Here is a 15661-nt window from a genome sequence, read left to right as displayed (position 1 = left end):
TTCTGATGCTTTGCTAGGTAGAGGCATCATAACTAAAAGAGGTTTCACAAACACCTTTTTTTGTTTGCCTCTTACAGTAGGACCTCACAGAGATTCATCTTCACCAATCACTCTAGTGACTTCTGCAAAATTGGATACGATGACATCCCCATCCATATCTCCTAGCAATGTGGGGACCACTCCTGTTCCACTGGCCAGCACCACAAAGCTACCACCAACCCCAGAGACCCCACTATCAACCACCGTAGTGTCTGCACTCCTGACAACTCTCCTTGAGCCAAGTGAGTGTGTATCCATGTGTGATTTGATGATGATGTAGCAGTAGGTCAAAACCACCAGGGACTATGGTCTTCTCTGATCTCAGGAGCCAAAACTAGTCTTTATTCATTGAGTAGTGAGAGTGGACAATGTCAGGGAAAGGGAAGACACAAACCCCGTAAAATGCAGTGAAGCTTTCAGCACTACCCTGTGTGGTGAAGGTGTTGCCTGCTCACTCACCGACACTTTGCATCGCAAGAGGTATTTGTGCTTGGGTTTGTTTTGTTGCTCTGAACACAAAGAAACATGCTTCTGCTTTAGGAACCTCCAGCTGACGGAGATCTTCTCTTCCCTCCACAGTTTGTGGCAAGTTCAGAGCAGACATTGGGTTCCTGGTGGACGAGTCCTCGAGTATTGGCCAAAGCAATTTCAATAAAGTGAAGGATTTCCTCTTCCGGATCGTTTCCTATTTCCCTAAGATTGGGCCTGAAGGAACACAGGCAAGATTTTGTTATTCTGTTTCCTAAAGGTGTTTTCCTTCCAAGTGTTCACCTTTTCTCACCCCTGCAATGACAGCAGTCCGCTCGCTCACATGTTGTGGCTCAGAGAGGCTAAATGCTTTGCCTAAAGACATATGTGTGTGCCCAACAAAGACATGAATAAAAGCCTCCTAAATCTCAGCCTGCTCATTGGGATATATTTCCATTTCTTGGTTATTTTTCCAAGAGTGAGTCATCAGGAATAAAGCAAATCCCAGACCTACTGAAATGCTGTCTAGATTATGGAGCCCAGGGATGTGTCAGTTGTAGGTCCCCCTCTACGACCCCATTTCTGCCCACATCCAGACTGTTAATGGGTGGAAAACCAAGGTGGGGGCACAGATGGGAGATGCAACACACGCCAGAAGCTGCATCCTCCAGACAAGCAGAAGACCAGATCCCCAGGTTGTGCTGTGAAACACCTCAAGGGCAAATGAGGCCTACAGCATTAAGCAACAACTCAGCAAAGACAATTGGAACACTCAGTAGATAATTTGGTTTGGGTCATTTGTGTTTAATCAATGTAATACCTGAACTAGCCCTTTGAAAGGGAGACCTGCATAGCTTGCTTTCAGTTGATCAGGAAATGGGGAGCTTCTTGCACTCTTTACTTACAAGTAGTCTTGAAGGTGTAGGCACAAGATGAAGTTACCCTGGGGTAACAAATAATTCTGGGGAAACAAAAACATTTTGATTTAGATGGCTATAGTATGAGCTGAGTAGCTGGCCTCCTTTTGCACTCAATGGGAGATCAATGGTTTAATTCAGGAGGGATGGGTGCTGCCAGGGGAGCTGCTGCAGCAGGACATGCTCCCACCCAACCATGAGCTGCTTGAAGTGTGCAGGTCTCCCATCAGTCCTCTGCTGTATCCACCAGCCTGTGCAGAAATCTCTGATGCCCTAGAAAGTCTGAAATAGTACCTCGCCCACGCTTAAGCATATGGATTGTGCCCTATGTGCCTGCCAACCTGACAGACATTTTTGTGCCTGTTTTCAGTTTGCAAGAAAAAACACCTTTTTCCACTCCTGTTGCACCACAACTAGTTGTATTATCTAACTCAAGGCAGTTTATTGAGTGATGGCACATTTGCTGTGTGCCTGAGCCCTCCATGGTTTTTAACCCCCTTTTCTTTGGCAGGTTGCTGTTGCTCAATACAGCGAGGAGCCCAGGGCAGCCTTCCACTTCAATCAGCACCGGGACCGCAACAGCGCCCTGAAAGCCATCAAGGGACTGCGCTATGCTGGAGGCAACACAAAAACAGGTGTGTATGGGTCAGCTGCACACATGGGGTGGACCTTCTGGACAAAGACAGAGGCTGGAGACCAGGGACAGCATTTGTCTGAGTGTTTTGAACCCATTTACCTGGTTAGAAAGTTATGGCCCAAAGTTCTTCAAAACTGGAGAATGGAGGATTGAATTTAATTTTATTTCCAGGGATGGTCTTTCCAACCTTTACATGGTGTCCTTTATCCATGTCCGAGTTTACTACTGGGTTTCTCTTCATTATTTTATAACCTTGCCTGCACTTGAGGGAGTTTTTTATACCCGGCTTGGAGACAAAGCCCATAAACATTAGGTAAGGATAGTTCATGCTGAAGCATCCTTATTGCCCACTGTATGCACATTTTAATCAGCAAATTCCAACAATTATTGCCTTGTTACCCTAACAACAAAACAATGTGGCCCATCATATTTTCATCGTGTGTCATCACATAAGTGTCCTTTGTTCACCTCTGTTGCACAAATAACACAGCTTTTCATTAGCTCAGCATCTTGGAAATTCAGACACTTTTCTTTTATAGTTAAAAAGCTCAGAGACAGACAGCACTTTCCACCTACTTATTCCCAGCAGGACAGTAGGGTATACCCAGTACCCTGAAGGTACTTGAGCAGTAATATTAAATTGAAGGTAGTTAGTTTTAACTTTATCCTTTTTAAATGGCCCACCTAAATGTATTCCCATCAGTCAACATAAAGGGAAGCCTTGGGTCACCCATGTATGTTAATTGAACGCTTATATACCTCATCCTGTCTCAGTGGTATTGGTCAGGAACACAGGAAAATGGGGCTGATCAAAATACAAGAATTTTGATGGGACTGGTTAGGGAAAGCAGGTGTGAAACTGGTCAGATTGCAAATTTCCAGTTAACCTTGCTTCTGATCTTCCTTTTTATGGAGGTTGTGTCAACAGAGGCATTTTACCCCTCATAGGAGTCTTTCCATACTGTTTTGGGGCTTCTTAACCATTTCAGTTCGGGGGAAGTTCTTTGTGAAACTTTCCTGGTCTTTCTAAAGAAATATGGAAATGAGAATTCTGTGGATTTTTTTCCTAAAATGCAAGGAAAATGCTTCAAATCTCCTGAAAGTATTTACTTTTCCTTTCCAAAACTATCTGCTCAATTCAGCCTGAACCATTTCAGCCAATCTGATTTACTGCTGTCTTCCCTCAAAAGACACTGTCCCATGCTAAGGGCTACTATCTATTTATGGGGCCACATTGAATGACCTTTTTTCTCCATCTGTGGAAGAAGACCCACAGTCCCCACCCGCAGACCTAACAGGCAGATTTACACCATCCCTCTCCATGTTTTCTCAGGTCGTGGTTTAGCCTACATGCTAAAGGAGATATTTCAGTCCTCCAGAGGGATGAGACCAGATTTCCCTCATGTCCTGGTCCTCATGACTGATGGGCGATCCCAGGATGATGTGTTGCCACCAGCCAGAGTAGCCCATGCTTTGGGTAAGAGTTGCCCTGTTGCGTTTCCCTGAGGTCTTGGTTCTCCATGAATTTCTAGGGATTGAGGGTAGTACGTTATGCTATGTGTGCACTTTGAGTTGACTTTCTTCACTCCTTTATCCTTTCTTCTTTCTGTTCCTAGCTTGAGTGTCTTAGTTTGCTATAACTCACACATGCTGCTCCAGGTGAGTTCTTGCGTGACTACTGGAGTACCTAGTCCCAGCAGAGGTTATTAATGGGAAGATTGCGTTGAGGGGTTTGGAAACTCTGATCTCAAACATTTTTGCTTCCGTTGAGTGAGCAATGTGTTTCAGGGATCCGCATCATTGCTGTGGGTGTCTCAGGAGCTGACCCCATTGAGCTCAACAGCGTCTTGCTGCAGCAGAACCTCCAGAACGTTTTCTATGTCAGCACATTTGACGACTTCCCCCAGATCCTCCAAGAGCTGATAGAAGTAATTTGTTCTGACCCTCAGCCTTCAGGGGCCCAGCTACCATCCGGGGAGGTGAGCTGCTTCACAGCCCTTTGAATATAAGCCAGCTTGCTTGGTGCAGGTCACACACAAGGGTGATCTTCTTCCCTGAACAAAATTTCAAAGCAAAGTCAGAACAGATTTAGGACACTGGGTCCAATCCTGACGTCACTTACTGTCCAACCCTAGAGATAAGGTACAAAATCTTTGAAATCAAGGGAGTGGAATTGGGGAAGCCAGAATACAGCTTTGAAAGTTTGGTTGTATAAGGCCCCTGCAGGGACAGAGTACTCGAATGTATTATAAACTCATTGCCCTTTTCTAACTCTGGTTGATGGGTCATTGGTACCAATGTGAGCTTATCTGCAGAGTATCTCCAACAGTGATATTATATGGCTGTTTCAATGAGAAGGTTGGTGATATAAAAGTGCAGTGACCTCTTGAGACCTGTTGAAAGTTGGTGTTTGATGTCTGGTTCCAAAACCTGGATGATCACTAATCTAAGCCAAACTCCATGCTGTAGGTTGCCAGACATGAAGCTGACAAGCAATTGCCATTTGGTGACACAGAGAGCAAGCCACTTGTCCCTGATCCATCATCAGCTGAACCACATATCCAAAAAGAAGAGGAGGCTTGTGGTCCCTGGTGTTTAAAGGTGAGAATTAGTTACTGGTGTCTGTTCAGGGGATTATATCTCAAAGAAACATATTGATCACTGCTCTGATTGGGTCACTTCTCATACCTGTGTGGTGTGCAGCGGAGTTGTATCAGTGTCAAGACCTTTAACTTTGGAAACCATATCCATGTTTGGGGAGGTTGTCCTAGAAGCTGCCATTTCAGCATGGGAAATGCAGCAGCCTCCTGTGCTCCTTCCCAGGAAACCAACGAAATGCAGGTCTTCGATAGATCCTGCTTCATATCTGCAGCCCGATGTAGATGTCCCAGATGTTCTGTGGCATCTCAGATAGCTCTAGACTCCATGTGAGCCACTGAACAGACCGCCAAGCTGCCACTACTCCTTACTTCACAAATAAAAATGTCAGGAGGCAAATCTACCCATTCCTCCTACCAAGCAGAAAGCCAGAGGACATGAAGAACAGTAGGACAGCCCCAGAGCCCATGTGCTGGTCTAACAAGTTTACTGATGTGGCTGTGGCCAGTAAGTCTGAACAGTCTATGTTAGCTTCACTGGAGAAAATGAGATTCTCCATAGTAGTTGGTGGACAGCTAGGCAGTGTGGTCAGCAAAGACTGGTCATGCTTCTGTTCATAGGTAGGTGTCCACATTGGCAGAATAGCTCAAATGGTGATGTTTATGCTATGGCAGTCTAAAATTAGGTGAGATGAATGTTGTCCATGGATGGTTGAATCAGGGTCTTTATTTCATCTCTGCCAAACTCCTTTCCAGTTTATCCCATGGGGGAGAAGAATTGCATTGACACTACCCTGAAGTCTTGCAGATACATCACTAAAAATATTTAGAGTCTCTCTGATCCAAAAAGAAGATTCGGAACTGTAGGTGTAACATGGGCCAAGGCTTCATGAGGCATCAATATGCTCCCTGACTGCATTTTGTCCTCACACAACTCTGTATTCTCCATCCTGTTCTCCCAATTTCAAGACACAAGCTGGAGACACAATAAATAATGCATGGCCTCCAAGGGGCTTTAAATAGTCTGAGGATATGAACAAGTGTCCTGGATGGTCAACCTTGCTTCTTTCTTCTGTTGCATAAGCCAAGAGGTGTGCTAGTCTGCGTTTCATGGTCACTCTGGTTTGGGTTTATTTGCCATTCTTTGGCAGATAATAATTTCATTATCATATGTTCTATTTTCGTTTTCCTTTCAAGAGCTTCGGGGGCTCACCAGCTCATGGAGGCTATGACCCATACAGCTTTACTACAAAGGGAGAGAAAGGAGAGAGGGTGAGTCCACCAGCATAAATGATCCACTTGGTTAATTAATATGCAGCTAAATGATTAGAGCCAAGGAAGAGATCTAGCAAAGAAGCATCTTCACGTCTTTTACGTCTGTATTTTGATATATCCTGCTCCATGCTGGTTTTGAAAATCCAGCAAAAGGGAACTGGCACATGTGTGGGTGTGCTGGCAGTTGGGGATTCCCTCAAGCAGTACAGAAGGCTAGTGCTGCATGAAGCTGTTTGGGTTTGCAGGTCTGGGGCCATAACCTGCATGCTGTTATTTTCCATACATTTAGGGTCTACCTGGGAAGGATGGCATTCCTGGGCTGCCGGGGAGACCAGGGCGGACAGGTCCTCCTGGTCCCCCTGGACTCATGGTAAGTATTTCTTTAAACAAACCTCGTCAAAGCGCCATTTAAGAGAAAAGTGAGCATGGGTCTCAAATCTCTCTCTCTCCCCCCCCGCCCTGTTTTGCAGGGTCTCCCTGGCATCCAAGGTGGTATTGTAAGTATTTTGAATGCAGCAAAGATCATTAATACAGTGGGACCCTAAAGCTTTGCTCTTCAAGCCTTTCAAAGGCCAGTTGCGCTGAGCAGGACAGGAGAACCAAGTGACCTATTTTGCCTTTGTGAGGGGCTATTGCTTTCACCGAATAGCTCTGAAAAGGTTTCCTTCTGTTCAGAGATCTGACAAATAATGCAATACAACATGAGCACGTTTCTAGCCAAGTAACCCTCAATGAACCAGAGCTGTCCAGAAAAAGGCCAAGGACTATGAACTCTGCAGTCATATATATATATATAAATATATATATATATTCAGAAAGGGACCTGGGGTTATTGGTCGACAGCCGGTTGAACGTGAGCCAGCAGTGTGACCAGGTGGCCAAGAAGGCCAACAGCATCCTGGCTTGTATCAGGAATATTGTGGCCAGCAGGAGCAGGGAATGGATTGTCCCCCTGTACTCGGCACATGTGAGGCCGCACCTGGAATACTGTGTCCAGTTTTGGGCCCCTCACTACAAAAAAAGACATTGAGGTGCTGGAACGTGTCCAGAGAAGGGCACTGAAGCTAGTGAAGGGTTTGGAGCACAGGCCTTATGAGGAGCATCTGAGGGAACTGGGTTTGTTCAGCCTGGAGGAAAGGAGCCTCAAGGGAGACTTTATCTCTCTCTACAACTACCTGAAAGGAGGGTGTAGTGAAGTGGGTGTTGGTCTCTTCTCCCAAGGAAGAAGCGATGGGACAAGAGGAAATGGCCTTAAATTGCTCCAGGGCAGGTTTAGACTGGATATTAGGAAAAATTTATTCATGGAAAGGGTTGTCAAGCATTGGAACAGGCTGCCTGGGGAAGTGGTGGAGTCCCCATCCCTGGAGGTATTTAAAAGACATGTAGATGTGGTGCTTAGGGACATGGTTTAGTGGTGGATTCAGCAGCGTTAGGTTAATGGTTGGACTTGATGATCTTAAAGGTCTTTTCCAACCTAAACGACTCTATGATTCTGTTCTATGATTCTGTGATATATCAGTCCTACTGCATAATCACCAGCAGCATCATTTGCTCACAGACTTGCCATACACAAATTGTTCACACAACAGTTCATAGCACTGCTTGGAAAACATGCCTCTGACTACACCAGCCAAACCTCATGTGCCCTTGTTTTGCTCTACTAATTGCTCCATGCTGTTGATGTCATTGGTATGGCACAGCTTTGCACACTAGATCAGCAGTCGCAAATGTCCCTCCCCTGCTTTTACCAGGGCTCTGTTAGTAGACAACTGTGTTTGACCAGCTAAATCTCCCTTGGCTCCGAGGGCTATATTGATAAGGGGCTGGTACCAGCTTGCCCAGGTCATTTGAGATGCCCTAGAATTTCCAAGGCAACCATGCAGGGCTGATAAAATATGGGACTTGCTGGACACTTCTGAAGTGAGAGCTGGAGTCCAGGCAGGTATCAGAGAGCATCATGAATGGCACAAGACACCAGTGCATGTGTAATGGAACTGAGACCCTGACCTCTGTTGACTGCAGTGGGTGTAAACAGCCAGCTCTTGTGCAGAAACAACATTTCAGTGGCACCATCTTGAACTTAACTCCATCTTTTGGGCTCAATTCAGTTGCTTAGAGAGTCCTCTCATGTCATTTGAGATGCCCTGTTATCCCACCCATCCTTCAGCTGATGCTCCAGAAGGACACAGGTCTCCTATAAATCCTGTGTCATGTCTGCCAGCCCTGTGCCTGGGTACCTGGGGATATCTCAGATATCCCATGGAACCCATGGTTGGGCATCTGGATCAAAGGTAGCACCTATAACAGTGGTTGTGATGTTTGTGAGCTGCAGTTTGCATGGGGTCCGACACAAACTACTGCAGCCACTGAATGCCCCTTCTGACTCATTTACCTTCTCCTGGTGGATTAAATAAGCAGCAACCCCTCATTCCTCACAGCTTCCCATGGTGCTTGAAGGGACTACACTGCCACTACATCAGGTGTCCATCCTACATGCACCCATCACTAGAGAGGAACATGTAACACACCCATGGGTGACACACGTATTTCTCATCATTGTTGGGACCAAAATCTGCTTCTAGGAACTTATTTTCATTACCACTTTAAAAGTGAATGAAATTTTATTAGAGACTGGTCTGTAACTTGAACATGCCACAATGATGGTCTTGGAGGTGCTTTGCTGTTTAATGCTGCAGGATTTATTTTTAATTCCAGGGATCTCCTGGCTATCCTGGACCAGCAGGGCCAAAAGGAGACAGAGTGAGTTTCATTCCTGGGTTTCATTGGGCAAAAGCTATTGTATAGCTCTGATGTCTAATTTCTAAGCATTTTTACAGTGACCTTTGGTGAATATGAACTTCTGAGCTGTATGTAACTAGCCCTACACTGCTAGTCTTGAGCCTGGGGAGCTGTCCTTCAGCTTTGCTAGGAGGAATCTAACATCTATATGGAGAAAAGTGCTCAGTCTTTATCGCAGGCTCTTGGCACATTTTCAGTTGGTTATTTGCAGAAGGAGGTATTGCTTGGTTGGGCCATTCTGCCTTTCTGAGTTTCCACTATGAACAAGCCTGTTTGCATATATTTAGGACACAAAAAGGTAAGGCTTCAAGATCAGTTGTGGGCACATCCCAGGAGCAATCGTCCTGTCCTTCCCCCATCCCCAATGCACGTTCCTTCTCCTTCCTTGCATCCCCTGAGCTGTCTCTATGGCTGCAGATCAGGGAGTGGATCCTGCTGAAAGCCAACCTCTTTTTTTTCCCCTGGGGTTAATTTTCTGCCATGCCAGTAAGCAGAGCTCATGTCATGGCCATGTGGTTTCTGCCGCCTCTGCAAAAGAGTTGCTGCAAGCAGGTGGTTTGGGTTTGCAGCATAGGCAGGGGCTGTTTGGTTTTAAAGTCACTTACACTGATCATAAAATTGCACCTAAATTATGAAACTGCCTGATTGCATCTGGACTTCCGAACTCAGCTAAGCATGTGTCTTCCTCTCCTTGTGTGCAGGGTGAACCAGGCTATGTCCTGGGAGGAGTGGAGGTGATTCCCGGCCGAAATGGGCAGCCTGGCCCTCCCGTGAGTATCATACCCCAGGTGTGGTGGACCCTTCAGCCTCTCAAGGGCTGGCAGAGAAGTGAAGGGAGCTGGGAGAGAGCCCATGTCCCTCCCTGTGCTGACTTTCATTGTTGCAGGGACAGAAAGGGCAGCCGGGGGTTCCTGGCGTAGCAGGACCACCAGGTTTACCAGGGCTACAGGGGCCACCAGGGATGTCCATCAAGGTGAGCATGGTTATTTGAAGCATGGTTCTGTAATGTTGTATCACAGAAAGAGGAGAGCCGGCATAGTCCAGGATCCCTGGATACTCTGTTCATTCAAGGGCCTGGGAACACACATTTCTTCTCTCCATCATGGGATTCTTCCATTAAGGCATAAAAGAAGGAACTCTGCAAAACATTCCCATCATCAGGGCCCTGCTGTTCAACACAGTGGGAATCAATGATGGAGCTTGAAAAGGTTGCAGTCAGCCTTGTCTGACATGGGACCTGATTCAGTGGCCACTAAGTCTTTTCCAGCTCCAGGTCCCTAGGAAGGTTGTTTGGTGACTGGAGTGAAATACCCAGGATCACTTGTGCTGTGCACAGCCAAAACCAGACTGATGGTTGTCACCAAATGTCTCCTTGCACTGAGGGTGGGTCAAAAAGTCTCAGCAGAGATCAAGACACCTAAACTCCCCTTCTCTACCCTAAGGGAGGGTTGTCATCAGATTTTGCAGGTTGAGGTGTCTGGAGCATGCAAGATAGCAGACACCTCTACTAAAGCTCTGTGTTCCCTTGGGGGTGGGAGTTTTGGTCTCTGGGCTTGTCAGCCTGTAGGATTTTTTTGCTGGGACTAAGTTTAGAGAGGACCCCCTCTCCAAATGACCACCCCATGGTAATTCTCCTTGTCTTTTTTGTTTCAGGGCGAACCAGGGGCTTCAGGTATCAGGGTAAGTACCTGAGATTGGCTTTCACTTTTGCATGTGATGAGAAGTCTCTTTTTTTTATTATTTCTAAGCTGCCCAATAGGGTCTGGTTTCCATACTTACCAGATGTCCATCAAGATCCAAAAGGACTGCTGGGGCACACAGTAAGACGGTCTGTCCTGTGCTTCATGCAGGGCCCTCGCGGGAGGAACGGCCTCAAGGGTGAAAGAGGAGGCATGGGAGAGCCGGTGAGTGGTCTACCGATAGCCAGTTGCTAAGAGCTGCCAGCCACGGTGGGAAAGGGCTGTTGGCCTTGGGATGCCCTCTGCCACTTCGGGTGGTTGTAGAGGGACAATGTCTACTGCCAGTTCTCATTAGTTGACACTTTGGGATGCTTCACTCTGCTGATGAGGGCTGGCAGATTAAGCAGGGCCAATCAAGCATTTCTCACTTTGTCAGCTTCCTCCTGTTGACCCGTCACTCAGGAATTGCCAAAAGGGAAATGTTACAAACCCAGTAAAGACATGAGATAACAGCCTTTTGTTTTGCCAAAAGGAAGGACATGCTTTTCCTCATGGCACAGAGCAAAGCTGTGAGAAGTGCATCCATCACTGTGCTCACCATGATGACAAACTCTGAGGTGTAGTCAATCATGTTGGCAGATGATAACAAATGTCGCCTGATGTAGGTTACTCCAAAGCGACAGTGATTCATCCTTGAGTCCCCACTATCTCCACCACCCATGAAGCAGCTGAGGGTAACCCCTGCTCCTTCTTACATCCCATCCCCTGGTTTCAGGAGGACAGAGAAGAACTGAGGCAGGCCCAGAGGAGGGCAAGAAGGTGGATCAAAATTGTGGGACAGCAAATGGACCAAGCTGACAGCAGATTCGAGACAAAAAAAAAAGGAGGAGGTTCTTCACAGAAGTCCCACAAGGATGTTTAGGGTGTAGGAAGTTTGAGTTCAAGGGGAGATAAGAGAAAATAAAAAGTCCATGGAGGACTACTAGGAATAAAAGAAACCATGTTTGGTTTGGGAAGTCCCTGCTTTACAAATTGCTCAAACCTGAAAGGGACTCAGGGACTATATGTATGTCCTGTTCTTGCATCCTTCCCAAGGTCCCTATTACTGTCCATCGTTATATATGGGTGCTTTTTTTGTTACCTTTGCCATACTGCAGAGCTATATTCCATAGACCAGCCATTTCCATATGTCAGTCTTCACCATTTCTGCACCAGCAGCATTACTATGCTCACACTTACAGCAACACAGCCATGAAGAGCCACTGGAGAAGGCAGCCACTGCCAAATCAACATGGGTACCCAGCCTCTGTCTTCCCTTACTGAGTAAAGCCGGTGATCCATAGCTTATTTGTGGGGTAAAAGGAAATTTGGGAATACATAAACATCTCTAGAAATCCTCAGTTGCAAAGGAACATCAGGGTATACATTTCTCTGCTTGTGTTTCTTGCAGACTTAAAAATAAACCTTTTCATTAGTATGATTGGTAACAAACAGTTTAGAAGAAAAAGATTTGATCATGTATCTTCCTTTCCAGGGGAAACCTGGCTTGCCAGGCCCTGTAGGGCTACATGGTGTTCCTGGACTGCCTGGACCAAGGGGAGAAAAGGTCATTACTCGTATCAGATGCTTGCAGGATCCATCAGCCCAAGGGGGAGCTGAGAATAGCTGAGACAAAGTAATAGCAGGGTAGACAGTGCAAATCAAGTGGAAGCATGTTGGGATTTACCTCCATTCCCCTCCACTCTCTGCTTGTACAGGTTTGAGTTTGTGCATGGTAGAATAGATGCTCCATCTCCATCCAAGCCCTTGTTTTTCTCACAGTCCTTGTGTTTCCACCCAGTGGAAGATCTCTGCAGTTCCTGCTGTCAGGAGCAGTGTTTTCTCCCAAACACAGCCCAAGCCCCTGAAGCTACTTCACTGAATCCCCCACACTGCTTCAAATGGTCACTTTAAACACCCGTAGACCCCTGTTTTTAATTCTGTCCTCCAAGTCAGTTTGCACCTTGCCTGAAGGTTGCTGGCTAGACATATGTCTTAGCTGAATGGTTGCAGAGCAAATTTTTCCCCTCCTGCTTTGTAGGATGGCTAAGAGCTCTGGTTAGGACAGATCATGCAGGTATCTGGGTAGGACATAAAATGCTCTGCAATTTTTGGGATCGGCTTTTTTGAGTGCAATGCTGTGCTTACCTTGCAGGGGATGGCAGGAACTGGCATTCCTGGTACTGTTGGCCCAAAGGGGGAAGAAGGAGAGCAGGTGTGTTGGCAATTTTGCAGTGAGATTTGCAGCTAAAGACCCCTTGGAGGGCTCAGAGTTTCTAAGGTCTCTTCCAATACCTCTTTTCTAGGTTTTCCTTGGAGGGTGTGTCCTGTGGTTACAGATGGAAAGGGTCAGAGAAGGGAAGACACTGGGTTTTAAAGTCTGAGCTTTCACTGTTTCTTCTGGTTTTTTCAGGGGGTGATGGGACCTCCAGGAGTACCAGGTCCAAAGGTGAGTACTGAAATGCTGAACCTTAGTCCCTGTGCATGGTATTCAGGTGCCAAGGAAAGCATCTAGCTCTAACCATCATCATGGGTTGGGAATGTTGACTATGGGAATGTTGACTCCTTACTCAAAAGCAATGAAAGGGAATAATTTCACACATCAGGACTCACTGGTCTGTGGAATTCATTGTGGCAGGGTGTTGCAGAGACCTAGAATGGTAGCAAGATGCAATATTTTAATAAAATAATAAATGGCATTTTTTGTGGCCAGTGAGGCTCTGCAAAACTGTAGTAGTTCACGTTAAATGGGCTTAGATTGTCTCACATCTACATTTTGGACACCTTCCTCTGAACCATCCAGGCCCAGATTCATTCCCACGTTTCTAGTGGAGAAAGACCAGCCCTGTGAAAGATGATACAGCCCATCCTGAAGTTTAAGTTTTCTTCTGGAAGTGTCCATCTTTCTCCAAATGTTGGGGGGGGAAGGAAACCTTGACTTGACCAAATCTCTCACCTTGCTTAAGAGCCTGAGGTCATGGGGAGGAAAGATTTTGGTGTCCTGGTGCTGCCAGAGGAAAGGGACTCGACAAGTGTAGCTCCAGTTCAAATCTGACAACTCTGCCATGAACCCAGGGAAGACATGGCAAGGACTGATCAGAAAGGGACTCATGGCAGGCAGGAAGATTTTCTTGTAGACTTCTACGTATCTCCCAGCTCTCGCTGCTCATGGAGACATGGGAGTTCAACTCCAGGGCTTCTCCATGTGACAGAATACCTGGAAAGCTGCAGGTGCAGGAGGAATCAGCTGATCTTGGCAGGTACAGGGACGATTGCTATAGGAGGAAGGAGACTTTCTCCTGAGCCAGGAGAAATGCCTCTCAGTTCAGGTTTGAATAGATGTTTGCCTCTTCCTGAAGCACCTGGCTTGAGCTTGTGTTGAAGTTTGACACCAGAGAAAGACTCAGGAAGCCTGAATTTTCCCTGGTATCGGGAGTGCCAGGTGGTACATAAGGCAATTCAGCATGGTCCCATGTTGTTACAGCTCTTGGAGGAGCAACAGTTTAGGATTGGGTTGTATGGCTCTCTGCACGCCCCTTTCTCCAAGTAACTCTGGATGTACTCTTTGAGTTACTGATGATGGCCAAATGGATTTGAGTCACTGATTTATTTCATGGGGTCATGTTGACCCCGAAATAAATTATTTTCATACTTTCAAGAGAGGTGTGAAATGAAAGAGAAAATAGTATCCAAAGAAATGCTTCCTTCAGCCCACAACAAAGTGGTTTGCTTCCCTTTGCAGTGGTGCTTTTTTATTTCATAAAACAGAAGAGGGTCTTAAATCTGTAAAGTCTTTGCAAGTGCTAACGGCCCGTTTGCTGCTCATGTCTTGCTCTTCGCAAGAGCAAAGACCTCTTTGAATTGCCCTGTCCCAATCCACACAAATATGGGTCTGGCTGGGTGTTTCACGGACTGCCCATGCAAAGCAATGGGGAGAAGGAGCGAAATTTGGCAGGGTGCTCACTGGTAAGGTAACTGTTGACATTGCTCGTGAGCTCTTCCTGAGTTGACAGCAGAAGGTGCAGGAGGCAATCACAGCTGCTCATTTTCATTTCGGGTGAACCAGGACCACCGGGGGAAGAAGAACGATTGGGCCAAGGGTGTGCCTCTAAATGAACCAAATCAGAATGAAGTTTTAAAGATTAAGATAAAAAAAAAATTAAATATAGAACCCACAGTAATTGGGCCCTGGACCAATATCTCGCCTTGGTCCTCTTGGTTACGCTCAGCCTCTGGGCTAAGCCTGGACCCACCCCGCAACCCCAGACCTGCAGGTATCTATGCTCAATTTTTCCAAGAGACTGTCTCATCTTCAGCTCTCAAGCTCCTTGGGAGCAAACAGTCTGATCAAGCTCAGGATAGTCCATATATACATATAGTAATATGTGTATATTATATTATACAGTAGATGATTATGATATAACTATATAGTAACTATATATTATAATATGCATGCAATTTAATATTAAGCATTATATATAAAGTATTTCTAGTAGTATGTTTGATTATACAAGATATCTTAATATAATATAGATACTATACAGATAATTAATATGCCATATACAGCATATAACCACATGGACTATATATATAACATATGCTATATTCTATATATATGACATATATGTAAAAATCTTCTTTTTTTTTTCTTTTTTATTTGCTCTCCCCTCTGCTTTCACAATCTCCAGTGGAGGGAACATGCCCAGCATGCTCTTCTGCAGCATGTGAGCCTCCAGGCTCACCCAGCTCTGCCAGCGGAGCCTTGTCTTAACTAAAGCATCTTCTGTTTTCCAGGGTAACAAAGGGCAAGGTGGTGTTAAAGGGGAAAAGGTGAGACTGGCCAGCACTGGACCGCAGAGTAGGATGGGAAGAAGCGCTGGCTCTGTTTTCAGGTTCAGGACAGAGCAGTTGAGGTATCTGGTTGGAGATCCAGAGGGAGGGAATTTGAAGTCCCCCCCCAAAGGCTTCTTCCAGTCTGCTCTGATGTAACTGGGCCACGCAGCTACGTGCCACGTAACCACAAGGTTCAGGAGCTCACTGCTGCTGAAGGAGCTCTCGCGCATGCGATAGACCTTGCGCCAATGGTAAATCCCCGGGACAGCCTGCGGCTAGCAAACACTGATGAACAAACCTTGAATACTCTTTGCCAGTCCATACTGAGCATTCACAGGTTGCTTTTATTGCGCTATATTTCATGTTTGCTGTTTTTAC

At 46.1% G+C, this 15661-nt stretch overlaps 1 protein-coding gene across 1 annotated transcript in view; it reads left to right on the top strand.

Moving 5' to 3' along the window:
- LOC104037235 (uncharacterized) overlaps positions 1-15661 on the top strand; it is a 110857-nt gene that overhangs the window by 25310 nt on the left and 69886 nt on the right. Inside the window, exons 21-37 of the mRNA XM_075727586.1 lie at positions 78-281; positions 619-758; positions 1936-2059; positions 3395-3538; positions 3850-4040; positions 4531-4662; positions 5856-5930; positions 6223-6303; positions 6404-6430; positions 8649-8693; positions 9434-9502; positions 9619-9705; positions 10386-10412; positions 10583-10636; positions 11946-12017; positions 12606-12665; positions 12864-12899. Of these exons, the coding sequence (XP_075583701.1) occupies positions 78-281; positions 619-758; positions 1936-2059; positions 3395-3538; positions 3850-4040; positions 4531-4662; positions 5856-5930; positions 6223-6303; positions 6404-6430; positions 8649-8693; positions 9434-9502; positions 9619-9705; positions 10386-10412; positions 10583-10636; positions 11946-12017; positions 12606-12665; positions 12864-12899 (1568 nt within the window). The remainder of the gene's footprint in view (positions 1-77; positions 282-618; positions 759-1935; positions 2060-3394; positions 3539-3849; positions 4041-4530; positions 4663-5855; positions 5931-6222; positions 6304-6403; positions 6431-8648; positions 8694-9433; positions 9503-9618; positions 9706-10385; positions 10413-10582; positions 10637-11945; positions 12018-12605; positions 12666-12863; positions 12900-15661) is intronic.

Source organism: Pelecanus crispus, chromosome 1 (genome assembly GCF_030463565.1).
Source record: "Pelecanus crispus isolate bPelCri1 chromosome 1, bPelCri1.pri, whole genome shotgun sequence".
Lineage (NCBI taxonomy): Eukaryota > Metazoa > Chordata > Aves > Pelecaniformes > Pelecanidae > Pelecanus > Pelecanus crispus.
The sequence above is the reverse complement of the archived record's forward strand: the minus strand, read 5'-3'. Positions and strand labels throughout refer to the sequence as shown.